General features: G+C 37.7%; 1 protein-coding gene across 3 annotated transcripts in view; it reads left to right on the forward strand.

Moving 5' to 3' along the window:
* Positions 1–23,998, forward strand: part of Sec23 (transport protein Sec23) — a 286,316-nt gene that overhangs the window by 219,638 nt on the left and 42,680 nt on the right. For all 3 annotated transcript variants that reach the window (XM_067140550.2, XM_067140551.2, XM_067140552.2), the window contains exon 13: positions 13–187. In XM_067140550.2, the coding sequence (XP_066996651.2) occupies positions 13–187 (175 nt within the window). The remainder of the gene's footprint in view (positions 1–12; positions 188–23,998) is intronic.

Consider the following 23,998-nt stretch of genomic DNA (forward strand, 5'->3'; position numbering starts at 1 on the left):
AATATATTGCAGGCATATGCTGATGAGAGAAGATTTGACACAATCATTAATCATGATACAGCCCATCCTGTACAGCTACAGTTTCAATGGACCTCCAGAACCAGTTCTTCTTGATACAAGCAGTATTCAACCTGATCGTATTCTGCTGATGGATACATTTTTCCAGATACTTATATTCCATGGAGAGGTACAGTTTATTTTATAAGTTGACAAATGAAATTTAGTATATGAATTCAGTTTTTTATATACTACAGCAACTCATGTGGAACTTGGTACATTGGTATTAGGCAGCATATTATCAGCTGATGTAATCGAAAATAAATTAAATCATATATGATACATTACTCATAAATAAAAAAGGTTTTGCATATTCTGCTTTAGTACCCTTTATAATTTTATATGTGTATGTTCATAGATTATACATTATCAAGGGTATATACAACGAAAACCTGCCGTCTGCTATACAAAAGCAACAGGAACAGAAAAGCACAAAGTTTAGTGTGGGACTTTGAACACAAAATTATCATTCATTATGTGACAGATCATTACTGTGTTTAGCCACCTCGGGCTCTGAGGCACACTTGAATATGGCAAGGTATAATCAGCACCAAAGAATTCAACATGTTTTGGGACAGATTATCCCACTCAAGGGTAGTAGGTTCAGTCAGTTGCTTAATATTAGCAGGTGCGATGGGCAGGTACTCTATTCAGTTCATGCCAGCAGAATATGCTGGCCACATCATTGGATCTATGCCATGTGTCTCAAGGAGCTGATTTACTTGTTTGTCTCAATGGGCATTAGTATTATCCACTAGTGTAAAGCCCTTGTCCACAATGGCAGCAAATCCTGTAAGTACAAGTTGCGGGATGTTGTTTCTGTGTACCGGACTAGTCATGTTACCCTGAATGGGAATTAGAGCTGTACATCAAACATGACAGAAACCAATTTCTGTTGATGGTGCTCCTGGATGAAGGGGTTGTTCCAGACTCTAATGCTGCTGTTGTATAGGTACAGGTTTGTCTTGATCTCATCAGAAAAGAGTGGTCATCAGCAGAATTGGGTACTCCTGCCATGTTTACCTCAGTCCCACACGTATTGTCTATACACTACTGACATTACAAGAAGTGATGTTAAACTGACCAGTATAACAAATATCTTGTGCTGGCCAAGTATCGAACCTGATCTGGGCTTAGCATCACTGTATCTCGGACATTAGCCTGCAGTGCACACTCTGAACATGTTTGAGATACCGTGACATATACCATGGAAAATCGTAATATGCAAAACTTTTTATGTACGGAAAGAAGAGAGAGAAACCAAAAGAGACATGGACAGGTATTAAAAAAACACAAGAATGAGGATTGTGGTTACTTACCTTTTCCTGTGGTGTTCTGCCTTGTGTTTTATCGTACACTTTCCTTGTCAAGACTTGAAGGTATGTCAGATTGCGTTCCTCAATGAATACTAATTTCCAGCCTCCTGATGAAGCCATAAAGCAGCAACAGGCTTATTGGGAACTGAGAAAAAATGAATCTGAAAACTGGGATTGATGAGGAGGGAGTCTGTCTATATCGGGATGTGGAAAATGTCCTCGTCCTTTCGTGTTTTATTTTCTCTGTCTGTCCTCTTTGTTGCTCCATGTTTTCACATTGTCCTGTCATCATGTTTATCCTAATATAGCAGTCTTGTTATTATGAACTAATTGACATCAAGACCTATTCAGATTACAGGATTTTCAGATTAACTAAATTCTTTCCGACACTGCAAAATAAAAGTTCTCGGTGAGGTGTAATGTCCATTCAGTGCTTGCGCCCTACACTATGTAGCACAGTAGCCAGTCACTTCACCAGTTGATGAATTGTTCATGAAGTGGTGACAGAATATTCCATTAGCCACCAGATTCACTTCATTATAACAAAAGAGAATTACTGATTTTATGAACATGCCAAATAAATATGCACTGTACAGTAAATAATTATTTCACATACGCTAGAATATGCTATTTTCATCAGTTTTGAAACCAAAACAAACTGAGTAAACTTAAAGATTTTCTTTTCACTACTTTGTACTTCTTCTTCTTCTTCTTCTTCTTTTATGACCACATAGGATCACTTTAGTCAGTCCGTCGTTCAGGTCTCTTTGAAGGGATTGTTCGGGCTTTGCGGTCCTCCCAGTACTTCTTCAGACGCTCCGATCTTTGTGCCCTTTCCTCAGTTGAAAATGTACGTGTTGGTTTGTTTTGTGTAAGGGTAAAGCGGAGGTTTGTATTTTTGAGTTTTGTATTCAATTTTATCTTATTTTTGGTGTCTTCTGTTGTATGGCCTATTTCCTTCAGATCCTCTCTTACTTCTCTGATCCATTTACATCCTGTTGTGGTATTTTTTGAGACGAGATTGTGTTGTACTAGTTGTTTCAGAAGTCTCGAGTCCTGCATCCTCATGATATGTCCAAAGAATCTCAGTCTCCTCTTACGCATAGTATCTGTAATGGGTTCTAGCTCTTTGTACACGACTTTGTTAGGTATTAACCGCCACTGTCCATCTTTCTGATATTTTTTGTTGATACAGGTTCTTCCAATCCTCCTTTCAATTTTCTGAAGTCTGTCAGTCTTTGATTGTTTATTCAGGTAAAAGAGTGTTTCTGCTGCATATGTAGCTTCCGGTTTTATAACTGTGTTGTAGTGTTTTATTTTTGTATTTATTGATAGACATTTCTTTTTGTAGATATCCCATGTTAATTTTTGTGCTTTAGCTAATCTATTTGTTCTTACTTGGATTGAGATTTTTTCATTTAAGTTATGTGTTATTACTTCTCCAAGATATTTAAACTGAGTTACTATTTTGATTTTATTACCATTTATGGTGACTTCTTTTAGCCGTGTTGGTTTTTGGGGCATAATTTCTGTTTTTTCAAATGATATTTTGAGGCCAATTTTATTTGCAATGTTTTGAAGTTCTGATATCTGGGTTTTTGCTTCTTTTATGTCCACTGCTAGTAATGCTAAATCGTCAGCAAAACCCAGGCAATTTGTTTTGATTTTTCGGCTAATCTTTATTTTGGGGGGACATTTTCTAAACCATTCCCTCATTACCATTTTTAGAGCACAGTTAAATAATAGTGGTGAGAGCCCATCTCCCTGCCGTAGTCCAGTTTTAATTTCAAATGTCTCTGATGTTTCACCCCTAAACTTCACTTTTGACTTGGTATTGGTGAGAGTCAATTTTATCATGTTTATTAATTTGGGGTGTAGTCCAAGGTGTCTTAAAATTTTAAACAGAGATTCTCTATGGATGCAATCATAAGCTTTCTTGAAATCTACAAATGTTATCACCATATCTCTGTTTCTTCTCCTGTTATAGTCCATTATCAACTTAAGACTCATGATCTGATCAGGACAGCTCCTCCAGGGTCTGAAACCTCCTTGATATTCTCCTAGTTCTTTCTCAAGTTGTAAACTTATCCTATTAAGGATGATTATTGAAAATATTTTGTATGTTATGTCTAGGAGCGAGATTCCCCTGTAGTTATTAGGGTCGGTTTTGTCCCCTTTTTTGTGCAGAGGATGAATTAGGGCTGTTGTCCAGTGTTCTGGTAGTTCTTCTTTAATCCAGATAGAGACAAGTTGTTGATGGAGGGCAACTTTTGCTGAGGTTCCTGCATATTTCCAGATTTCCGCAAAGGTGTGATCTTCTCCTGGCGCTTTGTAGTTTTTTAATTTATTCAGAGCTTGGTAGACTTCCTTTATTGTGGGGGGATTGATGTTTTCTGGTGATGTTTTTATCGGGGTGTTGGTGTCCAAATGAAGGAGTTCTGTAGGTTCCTCACAATTTAAAAGCTTGTTGAAATGTTTAGCCAGAATTTCTGCATTGTCTTTATTGTTATGGGCCAGCTTACCATCTTCATCCTTCATCAGTAGGGTTGGGGGTTCATATTTTTGGAGCTGCTTTCTGAAGGTTTTGTAGTAGTCCCTTGATTTAGTTTTACTGAACTGTTCTTCAGTTAACTGCAGGGTGTCCTTATGATGTTGTCTTTTTATTCTTCTTAAGACTTGGGTAGTTTCTTTTCTCTGTTTTACTAGCTTTTGATAGGATATTTCTGTCTTTTGGGACTGATGTAATAGCCATGCCTGATGTCTTTTCTCCACTGTTTCATCACATTCACTGTTCCACCATTGGTGTTTTTTACGTGGTTTAATTGGAGCTAGGTCTTCTGCAATTTGTTTAAGGTTGTGTACTAAGTCTTCAAGTTTGTCTGTGATTTTTATTTTTTCAGTTGCTTTCTGGTAATTTTTGTTGTTGATTAGCTGGGTAGGATCTATTTTTCTTTTAGTTTTAAGGGCTTGCTTTTGTTGTCTCCTCTGGGGAGTGAGTTTAATTTTAATTTTAACTACGTAGTGATCTGAACCTGTGTCTATTCCTCGGAGGACTTTGACGTTATAGATCTCTTTGTGGTGGTATTTGTCCATGCAGACGTGGTCCAGTTGCCATTCTCCTTTAGTGTAGTCAGGGTGTTTCCATGTTTTGAGTTTTTGAGGTTTCCTCTTAAAACATGTAGATTTTGAGATTAAATTATGGTTTCTACACAGGTCAACTAGTCTCTCTCCATTTTTATTTGTTTTCTTGTGTGCTGGCCATTTTCCGATGATGTCACGGTATTTTCTTTCTCTGCCTAGTTGAGCGTTGAAGTCGCCTATTAATAATTTTATATGGTGTTTGGGGATGTTATCTATGGTCTGGTCCAATAGGTCCCAAAATTCTCCTGTTTCCTCCTGGTCTTTTGAGGAGTTGTTTTTATCATTAGTGGGAGCATGGGCATTTATTATAGTATAGATTTTATTAGATGCCTTTAAGGTGAGCGTTGAGAGTCGTGGAGACTGTGATCTGAATTCTTGAACTGAGTTTATTATTTTAAGGCTGACCAAAAATCCTGTTCCAAATTGTGGGACATTCTTCATCACTCTCTTCCCAGGTATACCTTTATAAAGTCTGTACCCTTGAGATTACAAGGCATCCTGGTCAGTGTTTCTAATTTCCTGTAATCCCATGATAAGAATTTTGTGTTGGTCCATTATGTCGGTGATCACTTTTAGTTTACCGGTTTGCATGAGTGAGTTTATGTTGTGTGTAGAGAAGTATGTTATCTGCTTTGGTTTGATTCTTGATTTTGTCTCATTCGTGTATGTAGTACTGGGGTATTTCCGTGCCTCCGACTTCACGGTATCTTTCAGGTGGCAGCCCACCGTATCCGAATGCTGCCTTCTCTGAACTCTTGGTTCAGCCGGTGGAGTATTCCTTAAAAGACCTTCCATGGTTGACTGTCAAGGTGTCACCTGTGTGGGACTAGGTCCCGAATTACAACTCTGGATGTGATCCAGTGAGGTGATAATGAGGCCGCTCCTCTGGAGTACAGACGCCTTGTGCAGCCGCCCCTAACCTGGAGAACAGACGCTGCATAATAGATTCCAGTGGCATTTCCTCCACTGTGGGGACCATCACCCCACCCAAAGGGGCTCATTCGCCCGAAGCCGTTGGCCCCCTTAGGGAGTCAGGTTATTTCCCGCCGCCCAACACTCGGCGTTACTTTGTACTATTATATACTTTAAAAAATTAAATTTATTTTTCTTCTACTTTAGTTGAACTGATTTGCAGATTAATGTAGTTCAGATTAATAAGACTCAACTATACTTGTTGTTCTTCATGTTTCCTTTTATTTGTGTATGGTTGATATACCGTATTTACTCATGTTATACCCCCTCATGTATTAGACCACCCCTTGGCTTTTTGACATGAAGAAAATGAAAAAATAAATCTCGCATACAAGACCCCCCAATGTAATTCGTCAGAAAAAAGCAATGATTCTGCTTCGAAGAGGGTACAAGCCTTATGCAGCTCTGATGACAAAACACAAATTTGTGAATAGTTTCGTCCGTACTGTACCATACATACATACATACATTATCATTATAGACTGTTTTGCCTTTCAGCGTTCAATTCTGCAAGCCTCTCTGAATTTACTAAATGTTGCCACAATCCTCGATTTGCAACTAGTGTTGTGGCCTCGTTTAGTTCTATACGTCTTATCTTTAAATCGTTAGGAACCGAGTCTAACCATCGTCTCTCGGTCTACCTCTCCTTCTCTTACCCTCCATAACGGAGTCCATTATTCTCCTAGGTAACCTATCCTCCTCCATTCGCCTCATATGACCCCACCACCGAAGCCGGTTTATGCGTACAGCTTCATCCATCGAGTTTATTCCTAAATGAGCCTTTATCTCCTCATTCCGACTACCCTCCTGCCATTGTTCCCACCTGTTTGTACCAGCAATCATTCTTGCTACTTTCATGTCTGTTACTTCTAACTTATATGAACAAGATATCCTGAGTCCACCCAGCCTTCGCTCCCATAAAGCAAAGTTGGTCTGAAAACAGACCGATGTAAAGATAGTTTCATCTGGAACCTGACTTCCTTCTTACAGAATACTGTTGATCGCAACTGCGAGCTCACTGCATTAGCGTTACGACACCTTGATTCAATCTCGCTTATTAATTACCATCCTGGGAGAACACACAACCTAACTACTTGAAATTATCGACCTATTCTAGCTTTGTATCACCCATCTGACATTCAATTCTGTTGAATTTCGTACCTACTGACATCTATTTAGTCTTCGAGAAGATAATTTTCATACCATACTCGTTGCACCTATTTTCAAGTTCCAAGATATCAGACTGCAGGCTTTCGGCACAATCTGCCATTAAGACCAAGTCGTCAGCATAGGCCAGACTGCTTACTACATTTCCACCTAACTGAATCCATCCCTGCCATTTTATAACTTTCGGCAGATGATCCATATAAACTACGAACAGCAAAGGTGAAAGATTACAGCCTTGTCTAACCCCTGTAAGTACCCTGAACCAAGAACTAATCAATCAATCGATAGCTACTGATCTGCATTTAGGGCAGTCGCCCAGGTGGCAGATTCCCTATCTGTTGTTTTCCTAGCCTTTTCTTAAATGATCGCAAAGAAATTGAAAAATTATTGAACATTTCCCTTGGTAAGTTATTCCAATCCCTAACTCCCCTCCCTATAAACAAATATTTGCCCCAATTTGTCCTCTTGAATTCCAACTTTATCTTCATATTGTGATCTTTCCTACTTTTAAAGACACCACTCAAACTTATTCGTCTACTGATGTCCTCCCATGCCATCTCTCCTCTGACAGCTCGGAACATACCATTTAATCGAGCAGCTCATCTCCTTTCTCCCAAATTTTCCCAGCCCAAACTTTGCAACATTTTTGTAATGCTACTCTTTTGTCGGAAATCACCCACAACAAATCGAGCTGCATTTCTTTGGATTTTTTTCCAGTTCTTGAATCAAGTAATCTTGTTGAGGGTCCCATACACTGGAACCATACTCTAGTTGGGGTCTTACCAGAGACTTATATGCCCTCCCCTTTACATCCTTACTACAACCCCTAAGTACCCTCATAACCATGTGCAGAGATCTGTACCCTTTATTAACCATCATATTTATGTGATTACCTGACTTTTAACCCCGTTTATCATCATACCATTGTCCACCGTCCATCTCACAACACTATCGAGGTCACCCTACAGCCGCTCACAATCTTGTAACTTATTTATTACTCTGTACAGAATAACATCTCTGCAAACAGCCTTATCTCTGATTCCACTTCTTTACACATATCATTGATAAATATAAGAAAATATAAAGGTCCAATAATACTGCCTTGAGGAATTCCCCTCTTAATTATTACAGGGTCAGATACAGCTTCGCCTACTCTAATTCTCGGAGTTCTATTTTCTACAAATATAGCCACCCATTCAGTCACTCTTTTGTCTAGTCCAATTGCACTCATTTTTACCAGTAGTCTTCCATGATCTACCCTACCATTCTACCATAAATTCTCACTGAAGCCCAATTGTTAACATAAATGCCTTTGATTTTAATAATCTACCTTTAATTCCATAGTCCCCCAGTATGGCGAACATCTTTTCCCTCGGTACCCTGTCGTATGCTTTCTCTAGATCTACAAAATATAAACACAACTGCCTATTCCTCTCGTAGGATTTTTCAATTACCTGGTACATACTGAAAATCTGTTCCTGACAGCCTCTCTGTGGTCTGAAACCACACTGGTTTTCATCCAACTTCCTCTCAACGACTGATCGCAGCCTCCCTTCCAAGATGCCAGTGAATAATTTGCCTGGTATACTAATCAATGAGATACCTCAATAATTGTTGCAATCCTTCCTGTTCCCTTGTTTATAGATAGGTGAAATTACTGCTTTTGTCCAATCTGAAGGTACCTTACCAACACCCCATGCTAACTTTGCTATTGATAAACCATACATGTAAATTCTGGAACAATGTTACCAATCAACCTTGTAAAACTATTTATGGCTGAAGATGTTCAGAAAACGAACGAAACATGTCCTATGTTTTAACAATCAAGCAATAAAATAAGGATGACATCCTAATTTTGTATTTGCTTTTTAAGTATTGAATAGGTGGAAATCTAAGTTTCATTTTTCTCCTTTTAATGTATTCGATGTACTTCAAAGTCCATTAAAATTAGTAGTATGGCTTATCTAGGTTTATTTTATTAACCACTCACCCCTTTTCGGGCATTAGAACGGATAATCAAGGTTTTACTGCCTGCATACATACATACATACATACATACATACATACATACATACATACTGTAACAGGAAGTGCCCGTACTTTATAGCTTGGAGCATGAGATGGTACGCAGGGTGTGTATGGCACATTAAATTGGAGTGGGTACGGAGATTGAGAGGATTTGCTTTGAATGAAGTTCTGAAATTTTTTAAACTGTTTGTTTTATTATGAAAAGTCAAGTACATATCACCTCAGTTCAGTAGAAAATGGATTTTGCGTGACCTTTCTCCGTCCTGCATCTGGCGATGTCCCGCGTTGCTCTGCTACTCCTCTTGTCCTCCCCATGGATCAGCTGTCGGAACAATGGGACCATGTATATTTCAATGAGGGAAGCTCTAGTAGTTCTTGAAGTTCTAGAAATTCTTGAAGATCTTGAAGGTTCGCCGAGATCACTCACTCGGAAGGGTAGCGCAAACACACGGATTTAAGCCCTTGGACATAATGGACGTATTAGTCTGAGGTGTAATTTCTGAACTGACTTTAATCATTCCCATGAAAGGGTACGAAAATAAATTCCAAGATATCGTGTCGAATCCAAATAAATGTTCCTTTAAGGCAAATAAACTGGTCACTTAAGAAAATAAAGAAATTAACTTCCATGTGGCCGAATGTCAATAGAATCGAACATAAGTTAAACTTGTTCACACAAAACAAATAATTCTCTTCTGCTTTTAATGTTCAAAGAAGATTTAAGATTGCTTTGCATGTATTTACAAATTTTATTCAACACTGCTATAACAATATGAATGGCAGTTACTTCATTTTCGTAGAAGAAATTAAATACTTTAAATGTGAAATTAGTTCTGTTCAAACGCACGGTTATGTAGGCGTATGACAAGAAGTACCACAATTAGACTGTTAATACAGGAATGAAATTAGTCCCGTTCACTCACACTGTCATATTTATGTTCAAACACGAATAATAATGTTGGTAAGACTTCATAATAATTTGATCATGAAAATTAGTTCTGTTCACCAATAATCCTTGGTTCGTTTAAAGATACCATAAGTTACATGTTAATTCACACATGCAGTTTGAATGTTTCCCTAACATTCAAATTCCACTTCAAAAAATCAAGTCCTAATGCACTGTTCAAGATTCTAAGTTTTCTATCTGCAGAAATATTTCAGTCACTTAGAAATATTATAAGTATTGCACTTTTCAATTCTACGAGTAAGTTCGCAGGACTATTGAAATGTTTCAAAGATTTTCATACCGTAATTTCGTAGAGATGACTGTAGACTTTGATTCCGTAATGTCACATTGCAGCACCAACTTCCATCAGCCAACCGTCCTGGTTCGACTGTGGGACAAGACTATGTCGTGTTGAATTCTTGCTGCTCTTTTATACCAAAGTCGCAGAGATTGAAGCTGTTTCATTCTTCTCAATACCTTCCTTAATCTGAGGTGGATTTTAATGAAACTTTGTCGTATTGGAGATATTAAAATGTTGTGCAGGGTGATGTTATTCCTGTATTTGTATCATAATTGCTATATGAGTTATTTATGATAGAAAGTATGGAAAGTTCTATGGATGATGCAGCTTAGCCTTGGCGAGTTGGAGCTGGTTCCTACGTCATTCGTCACATGCCTGCTGTAGTCGGCTGCTCTGTTGGCATGCAGCGCATATTTTAAGTTTGAAATACTTCAACACTGATGCTGGACCAGCATTTCTGGTACATCTCCCCATTCCTTATGTAAAAGAACATTCAATAGGGGTTTTCTTTTTCTTCAATTTTCCCTCTTGAAGTATTTTTTCAAGTTGGCCAAATTGTAGATTCCCTCGATGCTACCATCTAGCTTATCAACTTTGTAAGCTCCGTTGTCAAGTACTTCAGCCACCTTGAAGCCTTCAATGTAGAGAAAACTTGGCACAGTTGATATTTTCAAATATAAATCCAGTTAACTTCTGGCTGTTTTCATCTAGTAAAATATGAAAATAAGATGGTCATATCCTTGGTTGAAAAGAATTTCATCTCACAAAACTTCCTTATGATGTCCTGCAGTGAAGGAGGGCGGTCATATTCCAAGACTAGTCTTTCATTCAATACCTGAGCTGTAAGGCATATGCGTAGGCTGCCGTTTGGTTTCCTAACATTTGCAAGGGGATTAATGAATGGAGTGATGCATTTGGAGATTATGCTATCGCTTTCCATTTGTTTAATATCCTAGCTTCATCCACTTATTTTTCAGGAACCGGATACGATTGGTTTTTATAGGGAGAATTGTTCCACGACCTACGTCAAAATCATCATCGATGATGGACAATTCTGGGCCCTCAACAGGTTCCACTTCCACTACCCCCCTTTATATTCAATATCTTCAATAGGCGGAGCATCGCTCATCTTGCCTTTGGTTTCTTCTACTGGGGTATCAAATTCCTGGCACCTCACATTTTCATAATTAAGCAACTGCAACTCTACAGAGCTGACGTAAGAAACCTCATCATATTGCCAGTGTAATCAATTATTCCTCCATATTTTACAAGAAAATCAGATCCCAATATAGTGGTTGACCTTCATCTGAATTAGTACTAGAAATATGTGTTGAAATCAGATACCTTCAATTTCAAACTCCACAAATGCCTGTAATTTGCATTTGATACTTTTATCGGGTACAATTCCCTTTATTTTCACCTGTGTTTCCCTTTATTTTCACCTGTGTGACAGGTATTATTAGTACATCATCTTTCCCCTTTACGTTCTCTATCAATTTGTCAGAAATTAGGGAAGCCTGAGCTCCAGAATCTATCAAAGAAGTAACATTGATATGGCATATTCTGATGTTGATGACTGGAAGACTACGTTGTATTTTTGGTTGTACTGGTATGGGGTCTTCATATAATAATTCTGTATAATCTAGATACCAGTAGACCCGGCGAGTTGGCCATGCGGTTAGGGGCACGTGGCTTTGAGCTTGCATCCAGGAGACAGTGGCTTCGAATCCCACTGTCGGCAGCCCTGAAGATGGTTTTCCGTGGTTTCCCATTTTCACACCGGGCAAATGCTGGGGCTGTACCTTAATTAAGGCCACGGTTGCTTCCTTCCAACTCTCTTCCCTATCCCATACTCGCCATAAGACCTATCTGTGTCGGTGCGACGTAAAGCCACTAACAAAAAATATATATACCAGTAGTTAATAGCTCTTGTACAAAGTACCTCTCCATTACTTCGGTTTTTAGGCAATCTCTTTATGTGTCATTGGTATGTTTTTTAAATTGAACCCTTTGATTCAGGATTTGTTTCAGATGTATCGTTTCGTCTCCTAATGTTTTCTTGGTATTCCAAAGAAGCAGCGCCTGGTAAACCTTCATCCTTATTTCGGTTCTGAATGTATTCACGTGTTCCTCTCCATCTTTTTTCAAGTTCTGCCCTCTGGGAATATTTATCATGGTTTGATGTGTTTGTAGGTTTCCTCCAAGTTAACTCTTGTTCATATGGTGTTCTTCCTTCATACAGACATCTCCTGAATCTTCTATAATGATATGGTTGGTCTCTTTGAAAATCTCTCAGTTCTTGAGGTTCGGTCTAACTTGGGTCCTAACTTCTGCATAATTACGGTAGCTCTAACATCTTTTGTCTTGCTTGGTTTCGGCAAATGCTGTGTATGGGCAGTGTCAAGCCTCCTTAGAACATCGTCTAGCTGTTCCTGATCCTACACATTGGCTGCTACCAAGATTTCCTGTACATTTGCTGGAAATTGCAGTGTTACCAGCTGTATTAATTCCTGCTCTGGTAGGGGAGGATCAAAGAATTGCATCTTCTTTAATTGCAAAATCAGAAAATCAGAATAACATGAAGAATTTATAGCTCTATTATATTTCCGAGAATATAATTGAAGTTTAATTAAATGCTGTGTTTCTGCATTACAAAACCTTTTGATTAATGCCTCTTTAAACTCATTGTAAGTCTTTATAATAAATTTAAACGCAGTGTACCACGTTAACGCCTCGCCTTCTAATAACTTGGACGCTATACGTAACTGATGATCGGGACATGTGATTTTCCTGGAAATATTCCTCTGCATTAAGAAGAAATTCCTTTGCTGTATATTCCTCCTTCCCAGAAAATTTTGCTGGTTTATCTTCCGATATCCTCATTACTGAATAAATATTAGGTGTTTCTCCACGAACTCCTTGGAAATTAGATAATACGTCATTTTCTATCTGAGATACTTTGTTGTTAAGTGTTTAAATTTTCCCTTGTAGTTCAACTTTAACAGTCTTGACTTGGCCTCGTATTGAATTTTCAACTTCCTTCACTTCATGATGATATAGATTCTGATTCCCATAGGTCCTGTTTCACCTCTCACATAGCGACCTGTACAAGTAATTTGAGTATGGGCGGTATCTGAGACTTTAATTGTTTATCAGCTTCTTCTTGCTGTGTTTTCAACAGGTTAACTTTGTTACTTAATTTGTTAAAATTGTTTTTGAAGGAATCATGGATATTGTCTTGAATGGACACTATCTTAGCTTGTGCTAGTGACAACTTTCCATGAGACTCCTTTAAGTCTGCCCTCAAGCTCTCTACTTCTTTAATAAGTTGTTGAAAAGTAGGAAAGGCAGCTTTTAAGTCCTCTACTGCTTGGGCCTTTTACTCGTGGCTTCTAAGTCACGTGTAAGTCATTCATTGATTTCCGTGAACTTAGAATTCATTTTCGCGTTGGACTCAGTAAATCATTTTTTTATTTCGGTACCAGCTTGAGCAAGCCTACGTTCAAGATTGATGTTAACTTCTGCTAACATAGTGTCAATAGTTTGTCAGTTGCGGCATTATATTCATTAATGCAACCTTCTAAATTAACATTAGATTCCTGAGCTGAGCGATGCTATTTCCTAGATTGGTATTAGTTTCATTAACCCCTCAGCGCCGACCTCTATACGTGGTATAGACCCTCTTTTCTTCCGTAGCCGCCGACCTCTATACGTGGTATAGACCCATACATGGTTTCACATTTACGGCTATAGCACGAAGAGTTTTGGAGTTATTGATATGCAAATTGTTTTGTTTCCAAGAAGACATTTTCAGGTTTGTCAGCATTGTAAATAAGAATTGAAAAATCGTTATAATGTAGTTATTTTTGCAAGGATAATTATTTGCCAAATAAGTCTGAGCACTAATCTATTGCTTTTTTAAAAGTCTTTTTGCTTCATTCTTTCCCACAGAATAAAATAAAGAAAAGATGATCTGAGAAGTTTGTCTTTTCGTGTTCCTTGCTCTATTTGTACATTGGGAGTGCGGTTTATTTATTATATTTGTCTTTATTTCTCAGCTTGTAATATTTTCGTAACTCTCCACAAGCGCTCTGTGTAGGCATTAGTTAGTGCTGCTTTCTGTCATACGATACGAGAACCAGTTGTTCATTTTATATATCTCGTTTGAAAGACATTATCTCGACCTTTTATCTGAAATATGTATCGAGTTGGTTTGTTTCGTCATAAATGTTATTCCCCTCATTCAGTTTCGTCCTGTGGCTTTCAGTCTCGCTGCAACTTCATCGGTCCGTGTGACGCGCCGCGCTCAGCCGTGGTATGACTGACAGTAACGTGCTTGAAATATTGTATAATTCAGATGAAAGTTTAGTCGGAAGTAGTAGTGACAGTTTAAGCAGCAGTGATAATGAAATAGATGATGTAGCAGTGGTAAATGATGAGAGTGACGATGAGGAGGAAACAGTACTTGGAAATTTCGTGTAAGAGACTATAGATAATTATACAGGTCAAAGAGAAGTTTTCAACGGTGAATTCTGATTGCAAAATTCTCTAATAATACCCACACAGGTCACAGAGGCAAATATTGAGCAATTACCTTATCGGGTTCAGCTGGTGAAAGGTTTGTTTACAAAATACACTCGCTCGGGAGGGGAACGAAATTTCAAGGCCGGCGCGCATCAGATAATACAGTTCTAAGGTTGCAGGAAAGACATTTTATCAGGAAATTAGCACCCAAGAGTTGGAAATCCAAACCTCAGAGACATTGTATTCTGTGTTCAAAACACAGCGAAAAGAAGACGTCAGTGTACTGTTTCCAGGAGTGTGACTTAAGTCCCTGTCTCAGAGTGCTTCGAACTCTATCACACGGAACTAAATTACTAAGGAAATGTGAAACAATTATGTAATTATCTGCATGTACATAGTTCTGTTCTAAGGAATTCCAAATTTCGTGAAAATCGGGCTACTCTTATACTTGTAGTAACGCTTTAAGTGAATTGATGTATTTCAGTCGCGCGTAGTTGAAATCTCATCCGGCCATAGGAAGCTATTTAAATGGCTGCGACGCTGGGGAGCAATGCAACCTTCTAAATTAGCACTGATCTGGTTCATACTAGCATTAGTTGTGGCATTAGTTGAACACTGAGCTGGTTCATGCTAGCATTAGATTCACTTATTTGCCGTCCTAAATTAGTGTTGGATTTGGTGATCCTTTCGTTTAAACAAACCTTTAAGGCTTATATAGCTTCAAATATATTTTCCATTTTTGTTGGTATAATATTTGAATGATAGAAAATAGCTAACAGCAGAAAATATTATCATTCATTAATGCCCAATGGTTTAAAGTTCAACAAGAAATATTCAATCAAATATTTAAACACTCTTTAGCCTGTTAATTATTTACCCTGGAAAAAATCAAAGGTCAATATTGTCTGAATTACTAGCTTAGTGTTGTGCCTCATATTATTTGTTAACTTCTTGGAAACTGAAAGTTTCTTTTTTTACTTGAAAGTTCACTTAAGTATTGAATGTTATTGTATGATTGCTCCAAGTAACTTAAGTCATTTTATTAACTGCACTCCAATCTAGCTGTATACGGTTTGGCACCATTTTATGTTATCACTCTCCTCTCTGTAACAGGAAATGCCCGTACTTTATAGCTTGAGGAGCATGAGCTGGTACGCAGGACGTGTACACACATTAAATTGGAGTGGGTAAAGAGAGTGAGTGGATTTGCTCTGAATGAAGTTCTGAAATTTTTTAAACTGTTTATTTTATTATGAAAAGTCTAGTTCATATCACCTCAGTACAGTAGAAGATGGATTGGGCATGACATTTCTCCGTCCTGCGGCTGGCGATATACCACGTTGCTCTGCTACTCCTCTCGTCCTAACCACACATCATTTCTCAGCACCATGGGACCACATATACTCCAAGGGAAGCTCTAGAAGTTCTTGAAGTTATAGAAATTCTTGAAGTTCTTGCAGGTCTTGAAGGTCTAGGAGTTCGGTTCGCCGAGATCACTCACTCGGAAGGGTAGCGCGAACACACTAATTTAAGTCCTTGGATATAATGGACATATTAGTCTGAGGTGTAATTTGTGAACTGACTTTAATCATTCCCATGAAAGGATAAGAAAATGAATACAAAGATGCCGTGTTGAATCAAAAACAAATGATTCCTCAAAGCAAATAAACTGGTCACTAGAGAAAATAAAGAAATTAACTTCCATGCGGCAGAATGTCAGTAGAATCGAACCCGCATTCTTCTCAGCAAAAGTTACACACACAGTTTGGAGGGATGAATATTTTTGTCATAAGTTTCCACCCCTCAGCCAAAATCCTTTAAGGGTGTATAGACCTGTTATTATTTAAATACTAAAGCATATAGGAGCAACCATCATGTGAAATGTTAACATCGTATGTCGAACGATTTCAGGGAAATTAATATTTATATCATTAGAACTCGCCCCTAGTTAAAACCCGTTACAGGTGTGTTGTTCTAAGACCACTGCGTCAAAATATAAGGCATACAGGAGCAATCATCAGGTAAAGTTAGAACCTCGTACGTCGAGTGATTTCAGAGAAATCAATATTTTTGTCATCAGGTGTCGCACCCACCCCCAGTCAAAACCCCGTAAGAGTGTATTGTCTAAAGAGCACTTTTTATTTAAAATCTAAGACATATAGGTGCAACTTTCATATGAAATTTCAAGCCCATATGTCGAATGGTTTGAGAGAAATGAATATTTATGTCATCAGCTCCCCCCCACCCTCCCTGGTTGAAACCCTTTAGGGGTGTATTATTATAAGACTATGTCTTATTCAAAATCTAAGACATACAAGGTGCAACCATCGCATGAAATTTCAACCTCGTATGTCAAACGGTTTCAGAGAAATTAATATTTTTGTTTTTGGATATCAATCCCCCACTGAATTTTGTTTCTAGACTAGTGTTATTTAACATCTAGTTCATAAGTGAGCAGTAATCAAGTGATATTTCAGTTTTGTTTCGGAAAACTGTTCCGGAGTAATGAATATTTTGGTTTTCAGTGTTTTAACCCTTGAGGTGGAATTTTTTGAAACCCTTCCTTAGTGGGTGCCTACATTGTAATAGTAATGTATCCCCAAAATTTCATTTCATTATGTCGAGTAGTTTTGCCTGGGTGTTGATATACAATCAGTCAAGACATTGCATTTTATACATATATATTGTACCAGGAAGGCATAGGCCTTGGCACATACGAGTTATAAATCTTTATTCATTAGCGAATGGCTAAGTTACGATGCACAAACAGCTGTGCGAGAGAATGTTCTCGTTCTCACTGCACTGCGTGAAGGAGACTGCATGAGTGTAGCAAGGTCAAGTGACGTCAGCACTGCCTGTAGCTTACCTCCCCTTAGAATTCTCTGGAAACCATTTTTAAACTTTTCAATGACTGGACCAATAAATATGAGACCAACACTAAATTGTAGCACACATTTTAAAAGTAGAACCCTGCAAATTTGAGATTAATCCGCCCAGTGGTTTCCAAGATATAACAAGTAGAAGTTTGGGAAGTATTATCACCCCTTCATCACCTGGGAGTGCTGCTCGCAGCTGGATATAAATAGGTCAACGAACCGAGATTATAGCCAGTGTGTGCACTCTACGATTATGACATAAAGACAGTATGCTCCGTTGCGATCCGCGAACATGTAGAAGTTAACACTCAAGCACTTTGATATTGTGCGAAGACGTCGTAAGTAAAGTTTCTACCACGCCGTGACGAATGAAATGTTATAAAATTTTCTCAGACTAAATCGTCATTGTATAATATTTAGGAGTGGTTAACCGAGTGAAGTTACAATAGAAATTGTGAATTGAAGTGTAATTGGGGATTCAAGTATTTCAACTACCAGTTGACGGTATTATAGACTTTGTCATTTTCTCGTAATTTTGAACTTTGTCATTGACTGTGACAGTATTCTAAGACATTGCGTGTGATAAACTAAACTTCTAATTTATGACCATTTAAATGATTCTGAGATGCATTTCTCCTATACTAGTACAATTGTGAACTGTGTGAGATACTATTCTACTAAACATTCAACAAATAACAAGGTTAAAAGCGACTATTTTTTTGTGTATTTTCTTGAATTTTCGATTACTACCACGAGAAACTAACTGAATGTTAAGAACTTCTTATGGCAATATTAGGTCGTACGGGCTCGTGTTATGCGAATTCAGCCATAAAATCTTCTTAAGCTGTGAACATTATTATTCCAGAGACTGTTGTAGAGACTGTTATTGTTGTATGTCCGGCGCTCCCTTCTCGCTCCGCCAGCCAGCTACACGCGCGCCAAGTGTCATTCTTCTAGCCTCGACGCGCAGCCCTCAGTGCGCGTGCCTGAACCATCGTGTGTGTACTATAAAGAGGAACTCCCAGCCTGTCCAGATGCCCACTTGCCCCGGTGTCCAGCTCCAGAATACACCCTACGTCGAGCACGGAGGCTACTCCTCTTGAAAATGTGCTTCGGCCAGGTGGACTGAATTTCTGGCAGTACGAGGTCTCACCTCTGGTCACCGCTCCTATTCCGCTGCCCATATCCAGTCATACTATTACATACCGTTATATTTCCCTAATTAATGCAAGCTCCCTTAGTTTCGCTAAGTAAGAATTCTTCCAACATTGAACTTGCTTTTATGAACTCAGCAAGGAAGGACTTTCCAAAACATTTATGTCAGTACTTCTGATAGTTTTCGACTATCGACCTTGCTATCACAAGGACTATCTTTTCGAGATAGTAGTGGATGTAAATACTGCAAACTTGTATATAGTGTACAAAAGATAGACTCTTTCTCAAGATTCCTAATTCATTTTGCTTCAAGTTAAATTTCAGTTTTATTTGTGTAAATAGTGTATTTTGCATTTGAAGCGAATAATAAAGTTGTGTTTTGTAAATCTCAACCTTGGTTACAACAGTTATGACATTTTTTCAAGTGTTTCACGGACTGTGATGATTATTCTACGGTCAAACCTAAGACATAATCAGTGACTATTATGAACTGTGACAGTGTTCAATCCTTATTCTATAAACTGTGTGTGTGAAAAGCTGTGTTTTCCGTTTTGAAAACGACTGTAGGTCATTACTTCATTAACCTGACTTATGAATCATACTGTAGCATAGACTGATATTCTGTCACGCATTCAACATCATAAAAGATAAGTGAGAATACGAACTGTGCATTGAGACTTATGTCAGTGTATAATACCAATCTTAATGATAATTGAGAGCTCTATAGTCCAATATTTTGTGCCAATAGAACTTTCCGTGTTCCGAGATTATCTTTAAAAGAACATCGGAAATCTTGGCAAAGTATCGTGAGATTCTGCTGCATCGAACGTCATTTCCAGCGTAGGATTAATGTGGTTTCTTCGATCATGGTACCCATCGAGGGACGTCGACGAGGGATAATAACGTGGTATCTTCAGTGAACGGACTTGTCACGCTGCTGGTGCTGAGTTCGAGCCTTGGCTGCACGCTGCAGAAAGTTCCAGACACCAAGCCGCCGGACAGCACTTCATCAACCCTTATAAGCAGATTCCAAATGATTTTCTTATATTTTGAGTGAGTAATTCCACTTAGACACTAACTGACTTTTAACAAAGCACTCGGTTAATCATAGTGCTCCATTCAACAACAGAAAAGTGCTTCGTGTGAATTTCAGCTTGCTATTCCTAATAATTTAAAAAGGCTTCGTGTCTTGCTTTTGAACTGTAAATTCCTCTTTAAAATCTTTTAAAACTTGAAATAATTTCACGTAGATGAACTGTAGGGTTTGCAAATGCACTATTTCATTTTATTTTCTTATAAAATCAACTTAGATGAACTGTAGGAGTATACAGCAAGTGTTTGAAATTTTTATTTTGAACTATCACATTATTAATGGAAGTGTGTGTTAATATTATGTTTAAAAATATTAGAAAAACTGTAGGTTTGCATCACAAGTGATGGACTTAATTTTTACGCAGCCTAGAAATTTGATTAAGTGAAATCCTATGTGCAACGTGTTATTTTGGTATTTAAATCCATTTAAGACATCGTAGATGAATTGTAGGGTGTTTACAATCTCTGAGAAAGTGTTATTTATTTTGGACATTTTTAATCTAGTGGATGTCTCAGAATACAACAGCACCGATATTTTATTCTTGCATTTTTGAAATAATGGTTGAAAATTTAATTTTGAAGATACAACTGCAGGGTGATTTTCATGAATATTTTTAATAAATATTATCAAAAGATTTTACCATCTATTATTTGCCCTGCGAATCTATCCATCTCTGTACCTGCTCCAATAAGTAACCAAACGCTGCCTGAGATCCTTCCCATGCTCTGGCCCCATAATCATTTCCTGGTACAATAAAAAAAAATATATATATATATATATATATCTTAAGAAAGATCTTAAAGAACTGGGCCTACAAGCAGAAGATGCACAAGACCAAAATCTTTTCAGAGCAGCCATCAAGACTTTTGGGACTTTCCGGGACGAAAAACGGGCAACTGGTGCTAAATGGACAGAAGAACGTCGTGCTAAACACAGTGAGCTAATGAAGATGATGTGGATCAAGCGAAAAATGAACAAATGCCAGAATGTAAAGTGAGGCTTATCGTGGTCCCTAGTTGGCCGATTAGCGAAGTTGAATGAATGAATGAATATATATCACAGTAAAAATACTTCAACGCTTATTTCACTTCTTTCTTACCCCGGCCCCCATCTTAAGGGGATTTTACAAAAACAAAAAAAATGTGTGTTTATTTTTAATGGAGATTCCAAATACCAATCTTCATGTCTCTATAACATATTCACTGTTTGAGATATACAGCAAGTATCCTCATTAAAAAAGTTCAACTCCTTTCTCATTTCTTTTCACCCCATGCTAACTGGATCTTCCCAAAATAAGAGATTCCATTACCAATTTTCACGTCTGTAACATCTTCACTTTTTGAGATATAAGTATCGTCATAAAAATAATTCAATTCCTTTTGCAATCCCCCCCCCTCAGGTCGATTTCCCCCAAAAAGATACGTGCTTCCTAATTTTTAAAGGAGATTCCAAACATCAATTTCCGCATCTGTAATCTTTCGTTTTTCAGATATAAGTATCTTCAAAAAGAATTCAAGTAGCTTTATACTACCCCTCTTAAAATGATTCCCCTCCTACGTGCAAAAAATGTGTTTATTTTGAAAGGAGATTCCAAATACCTTTAGTACCAATTTGCAGGCCATCACCTGTGAAATGGTGCCAAAACAATAGAAGCTTGATTTTTACGTTTTAGCAGTGTGGGAAACACGATAAAACAAACCTACCAATTGTATTTGAAAATTCAACGACGTTACACAACAATGAAAAGCTTCAAGTAGTACAATGTTAATACCTGTAACAGGGGATCCAGTTACTGTTACAATATTAATATTTTTGGAAATAACTTCTTTTTAAATTTTTTTCCCCGAGAATTTTGTCTGCACTGATCTAAATGATATACTTGGACCTTAACTAGCAGTTCAGCAATGTTCTTTCCTTTTGTGAACAAGCCAATCTGTTCCTGTAATCAAGATTATATTTCTTCATCAATATCATTATTACAGGATAAAAAATTTATGAATATCTGATCTATGTTTACTTTTCATTTTGGGATAATAATAATAATAATAATAATAATAATAATAATAATAATAATAATACCTGTCTATATATTGAAATTTTGAATAACAAACTCCTTCAACAGAGATGTGTTCATGTGCGCAACTAATGCATTAAATATGTTCAAGTGATATTTTCTGCTGACCTTTATACTATACCTGGATGCCGATTTATGTATCTCATGTCTCTCTCCCAATTCATTAGTTTACAAATGTACACACTAAGCAAATTACTTTTGCATCTGATGTGCTACAACCCTTATTCACTTTCATTTTAGCATGGTGATGATAATACATTGAAATTATTATTTAAGAGCATGTCAAATACATTTTGATAGAATCGATAGATGCACTTACTGATAGCGATGTGTCCACCGCCTCCTTAAATCCTCTCAAATCAGATGGTTGTGCGTGCACCGTGTGTCTTTCTCCCAATGCAATATTATAAAAAAAAGGGCATATTTTTGCCGGAGTAATATCTTGCTACATCTTAAAAATAAATATTATCACAGACTTGTTGAACGTTTTATGATGCTCTGCAATTTTTGCATCCTCTGATTGTTGTATATCATTGACAAGCAGCATAAACCAAGGAAACTCTGGGATTTATATATTTTTTCTTTAACTTGCTTCACTAAAATTGTGACTAAACGGCTCCCTTTTGTAATTAGATTCATATCTCTTACACTTATACCTTGTAACGTGCTACTGCCATAACCTCTCCATCGACGTTCTACGAGTTTCTGCAAACTTCATCGCATGTACATCTCCACATACTCTACAATTTTATGTTTCTACAAGACTATAATGCTATTATTATTATCTGCTCTGGTTATCAATACTTCTTCTTATCATCGGAATTACCTTACTTTGCTCACCTGTCGTTACCCTCTGACATTTCTCGACACACTGACTGCTGTCTTTCTGTCTGCCTCGCACCTACTACGTCATCTGCCACGTCACGTGATTTTTCTCGAATGAACTGGTCTTCGCTTCCGGGCATGTATATATTGGACTGCTTGGCCCGTCTTGGGCAGACTGGCTTCATCTTCTGTAAATAGTGTGTGTGTGGAGGGACTACGGACCTCGCACGGCTTGCCGTGTGCTGCGCCATTTTTTTCCCTACCAGCTGATGGAGTTATTCTGAAAGGACTTTGGTGAGCTAAACGTATCATTTACTAAACTTGTTTTGGAAACTTTAAACTCGGCCTGTTTCGGCATTTTGAGTGATGGCATGCTGTGAAAACTTTCAAGGCCTTGGTTTCGAGTCTAACTCCTTGGCACCTTCAAACTGATTAAGATTAATTGATTTTTAGTGCTGAACACTTGGTGATGTGGACTGAGCCTAAACATCGTCAAACAGAACTTTCACAACCTTAGACGATTCTGAAAAAATCTATTGGCAGATCAAACATTCTCCAACATTACGCAGTCGGAGTTTCCTTCCTTTTCATCCTCACTTATCCTTATTGTACTGATCCTCCTTTTTACCGTACCCTTTTCTCTTTTATTAGGTGTATATGCTTTTTATATTAGGGCGCCCTGGAGGTGTATTAGTTTTTTTTTTTTTTGTGTGTGGCCAAATATTTCTTGATCTTCATGGTAAAAGTGTACTTGTTCCCTCCAAATTTGATCAGATAATAATATTAATAATTATCATTTGAGGTGATTGTGTGTGTGTGACACCTCTCTTTACGAAATAATTATAATAATAATAATTGAGAAAACTGGTTTTGTGATCTAGTTCCATTATATGGTCGAGATTCACGCTGACACAGTGTTCTATGTAATGATTTTTGTAATTTTGTCCAAACTTATCTGTGGGTTAGTCCCCTTTCGAAAACGTTTTCTCTAAAACGGGGACCCGAGCTATTTTGTCTTTGTAATCAATGCCTGGGATTTTTGCTCGGACTATATCTTCTTGGTTAACAAGGTGTATATTGTGATAAACTTTTTTCACCAATTTTATTGACAAAAAAAAAAAAGAGTTGTTCTTTCAAAGGTTTTGAAACTCTACATAAGAAATATATCATCTGAGATGATTATCTGTATAACTTTGGAAAAACTGTTAAAGCACGGACCTTGCATGGCAGTTCCTTTTTAATCTCTTGTATATATATTGGTCAATTTAATTCTGTAGGTTTAGCTTAATTATCCCTTTGATACTTTCCTAAAATGTCCAGGGTATATTTGAGGATCTTATTTTGTCCAAAAATGTTAGTGTGTACTGTATCCTCGTTAAAGCTGCTGTTTCCAATACACTTGGTCATCTAAAATTTTTTTGTAACGTGGTGTTCTTTTTTGATGTTTGGTACCTACCACGGTAAACCTCTCCTACTATCCCCCCCCCCCCAGTACTGCTTCCGCTCACTCTGCCCCTTTCTTG

This window comes from Anabrus simplex, chromosome 2 (genome assembly GCF_040414725.1).
Source record: "Anabrus simplex isolate iqAnaSimp1 chromosome 2, ASM4041472v1, whole genome shotgun sequence".
Taxonomy (NCBI): Eukaryota; Metazoa; Arthropoda; class Insecta; order Orthoptera; family Tettigoniidae; genus Anabrus; species Anabrus simplex.